Below are 3394 nucleotides of genomic sequence, written 5' to 3'. Positions count from 1 at the left end.
TTTCACATGATTCCCGAGTTCTGATTTCAATAGTCTTGTAATTGTATAAAAGCCTCAAGTTTATCCATATGAAGTTCCATCAACATTCCAACAGCAACCTTAGTTCAGAAGGGTAACATAGGATCTTACATAAGAAACGAACCACCATGGCAATAGGAGCTTAGGAAACTTCTTACAACTTTGACAGCTTTAATACAGACAAGCGGACCGCCACTGCAACAAGATCATAGGGGACTTCTATGGAAACAACGTACCTTGACTGCTTACCTTTCCACTTAACAATAATTAAGGTCTGCCCCCATGCTCTACAAGCTGTACAAAGTGCATAACCTTTTTGGTAGCAAGCGATTTTCACACGTTGCTGTGAAGAGTTCATGTCCACCTCAAGTTGAAATACTGCAGTACATACAAGTCTGTGCAGAGAGTTCCCAAAAATATAGTTGTTGCTTGTAAGTACAGCAAACTCAAATTTCCACCCTATCAATTCCAATGTCATCCTCATCCTCTGAGTCCCTTTGAGAGATTATATTCATGAACTTCTTAGTCACTTGGCCAACAGCATGAGAGGTCTTCTTTGCTGCTCCAATTACGGCAGGTTGCAAAGAGATTACTGGCAGGTTTGCCCTCTCTTGAATCATTGCTGCATCATGAAAACTAGTAGTTTAGAAGTGAAGGAAAATCAATGGAGAGCCTGCAATAAGGAAAACAGCAGCATATAATTTCTATCCAGGGGTCACAAAGATGGAGCGTATAACATACACATTGTTTGCTGCCGAGCAAGTGAGCCAATCTGCCGAATCCCAGCTTCTGCTGCTTGAACAGCTTGAGTGGATTTGTTGACCCCATCAGCTATCTCTTGGCTGTGGTCAAATCGGAATAATATCATGAAATATCATCCAACTATGAAAAAAGCTAGTAAGATGACATGAAGCATATATATTGTTCCAAATTTATAGGATTTCCCCTAAGGGACATCATGAAACATATAACAAGACTCAAAAATGAATTAGAGATTATAACAGATATGACTGATGACCAATTGCCTTTTGAAGTAGTTCCTCCAGTAAAACCTGATGTAGTATATCTGTGGGAGAATTACACTTGATCACCGTTTACAATAAACACTTTAGAAGACAAGAAGAAAAAGGAAAAAACAAAAACAGATTAGACTCAATGATCTCCCCCTTAAAAAAGCTCATTGCATATTGAATGCATGACAAGTAAAGTCATCCATTGAAGATTCATATTGGGGTTAGGAATTATAAAACTACAAATTGTTGGGTGGTCCATAGGAAGAGAATGACTTGCATGATAAAGAGGGCTTTAAGTAATGCTAAAAGGTTCAAGGGCCGATCAACTAACCAATGTACAACATATAGCTAATCAGGAAGTAAGATAAAATGATCACCTTAGGTCATTCAGTTCCAGTGTGAGATCACTTATTTCCATGCCTGAGAGCCTAATGGCAGCCATAGTACTAGGGAGTTCTTGACGAGCTGTATCTGCCAGCTTTGAAAGAGATGTTGCAGCTCTCCCCATTGCCTACAGTACATACAAGAAAAAAGAGACATATTGGAGATGCAACTTGGGCAATCTCTAAACATGATAGTTAAACCAAATAAAGGACACCAAAATGATAACATTGTCGAGTATTACGGTTCTAATTTTGGAGAAAAATCAATGACACCTTGTAAATTATCCTGAAATAATAACCTTGTCTAGTATTACGGATCTAACTTTCCTTCTTGGAATCCTGCCCAGCTAAAGGAAAGCTTATAGTGAACCAAGGTCACTAAAATGATGACATGATTGTCACACCGAACATGCCAGCAGACAATCAACCTTCTTACAACTCAGAAACCCTTTAACAGCACTCAAAGTCTTCAAAATAACCACTTACTATTATCAAGCAGTGAATGAGATAATCAATAGTGAAAATATGAGCAAACACTACAAAGATATGCATAAACTGAATAGAATCGATTCAGGTTTATGGTCCTAACCAAAAAAGGAAATCCTATGCTGAAGTCAGAACTCCCTAAAACTCTTGCTTCTTCTCTAAAACACTAATTTGATACGTTTCATTCCAATTGAAATGCGAATTTGAGCCAAGAAGAAAACTTACACATATCGTCGGGACAGCTGCAATTACAAGGCTCGTAAATGCCACCGAAGTCTGCACACAATGAATTCAATCCATTCTCATATCAACAAAATTAGCTTATTTCAGATAAAGATATAATCTTCATAGTTATCATCGAATCCAAACATTTACAAATTGATCCAAATTAAATAACTAAAAAAAAAAAAAATTGTAGAAGCACAAAAGATGATTAATTGAGGTCATACCGTGCAGGCGATGAAGGCCATGAGAAAGAAAGCCTGGTCGCCCAAGCTCAATTTCGCCACAGACGGACCCGGAACGTTAGGGCTTCCGACTTCCACATTCCACTGACTCTGCGACGGGTCGTTCTGAAACTGAAGAAACCCTTCCCTGATGGACCCCGCCGCCGCCGATTCCGACGACGGTTTGTCGGAAGTGGAAGCGCAAAGCGTGATTAAGCGGGAGGGCTTGGGAGGCGAGGCGAGGGAAAGAGAGTTGAATTTGCAGGGTCGGAGGAGAGTGATCGAAGAAGAAGAAGTGTGATTGGGATTGAGGGCACGAAATTGAGCGGAGAGGTGTAAAGATTTCATTTTGGCACCAAATTTAGGAGCTGAGAGCTTCGGAGACTTCACTGGCCGCCATTTCGGATAAACACAAGTCTGGACCGTTTATATTACTCTAACGAACTTACTAATTATACACATACAAAAGTAAATGGGAAAATGGTCCGTATGGTACTCTGTCTTTAGTTCTTTATAATTTTTTGTACCTGATAAAAAAAAATATATCAATACGGTATCTGAAGTTCTCTGCCCGACCGAGAATTGATATATATGGCCGTTAGCTCCATTACGTAGTCGGTTAGCTGGCAATTTTGATCATAAAATGATCAATTTACCCTTTATTCTCTTTTTGTTTTGTTTTTTCCTCAATTTTTTTTTGAACTTTTTTCCTCATTTCTCCTCATTTTTGTAATTTTCAAGCTTCTTTTCATGGAATTACAAACCAAATTGATGCGAATCCTTCTGGGTTTTTACTACTCTTTGCATCACGAATCCATTAAGGTATGTTTTGAATCTTATGGTTTAATCCTTTGAGAATTCCCAAAATTTTGAATTTCTAGAGTTCTTGATCAATTTTCAAATTCGGGTAACGAATTGATTCGACCGAACATTGGATATTGCTCTACTGTGTCTTACATTGATTCAAACACATCATCTTCTCCAGACCATTGCCAAAAGAAGAAACCCAAAATTGAGGCATATTAACTTCATTTCTTGGATGCCTGAA

At 38.6% G+C, this 3394-nt stretch overlaps 1 protein-coding gene across 2 annotated transcripts; it reads right to left on the bottom strand.

Moving 5' to 3' along the window:
• On the bottom strand, nt 1–2786 carry LOC112173649. 2 transcript variants are annotated; one of them, XM_024311333.2, is made up of 5 exons: nt 2350–2783; nt 2126–2176; nt 1409–1542; nt 760–860; nt 1–640 (listed from the first exon to the last, which is right to left on the bottom strand). In XM_024311333.2, exons 1-5 carry the CDS (start codon nt 2692–2694, stop codon nt 465–467), a joined length of 807 nt encoding a protein of 268 aa, XP_024167101.1. In that variant the 5' UTR covers nt 2695–2783; the 3' UTR covers nt 1–464. The 2 variants fall into 2 exon arrangements, with proteins under 2 accessions (XP_024167101.1, XP_024167102.1); XM_024311334.2 differs by lacking the exons at nt 1–640; nt 760–860 and adding an exon at nt 895–1084 and having other exon boundaries at nt 2350–2786.
• Between the last annotated feature and the right edge of the window lie 608 nt (nt 2787–3394).

The sequence above is a fragment of the Rosa chinensis genome, chromosome 6, assembly GCF_002994745.2.
Source record: "Rosa chinensis cultivar Old Blush chromosome 6, RchiOBHm-V2, whole genome shotgun sequence".
Lineage (NCBI taxonomy): Eukaryota > Viridiplantae > Streptophyta > Magnoliopsida > Rosales > Rosaceae > Rosa > Rosa chinensis.
Note: the sequence above shows the minus strand (reverse complement) of the source record. Positions and strands in the feature narration are given on the sequence as shown.

Excerpts from the sequence above, each read along its gene's own strand:
- LOC112173649 (XM_024311333.2), bottom strand. The coding sequence starts at position 2,694 with ATGAAATCTTTACACCTCTCCGCTCAATTTCGTGCCCTCAATCCCAAT. Across the intron at positions 2,177-2,349 it reads TGGCCTTCATCGCCTGCACG|ACTTCGGTGGCATTTACGAG; the intron begins GTATGACCTCAA and ends CATTGTGTGCAG. Across the intron at positions 1,543-2,125 it reads CAGCTGTCCCGACGATATGT|GCAATGGGGAGAGCTGCAAC; the intron begins GTAAGTTTTCTT and ends TATGTACTGTAG.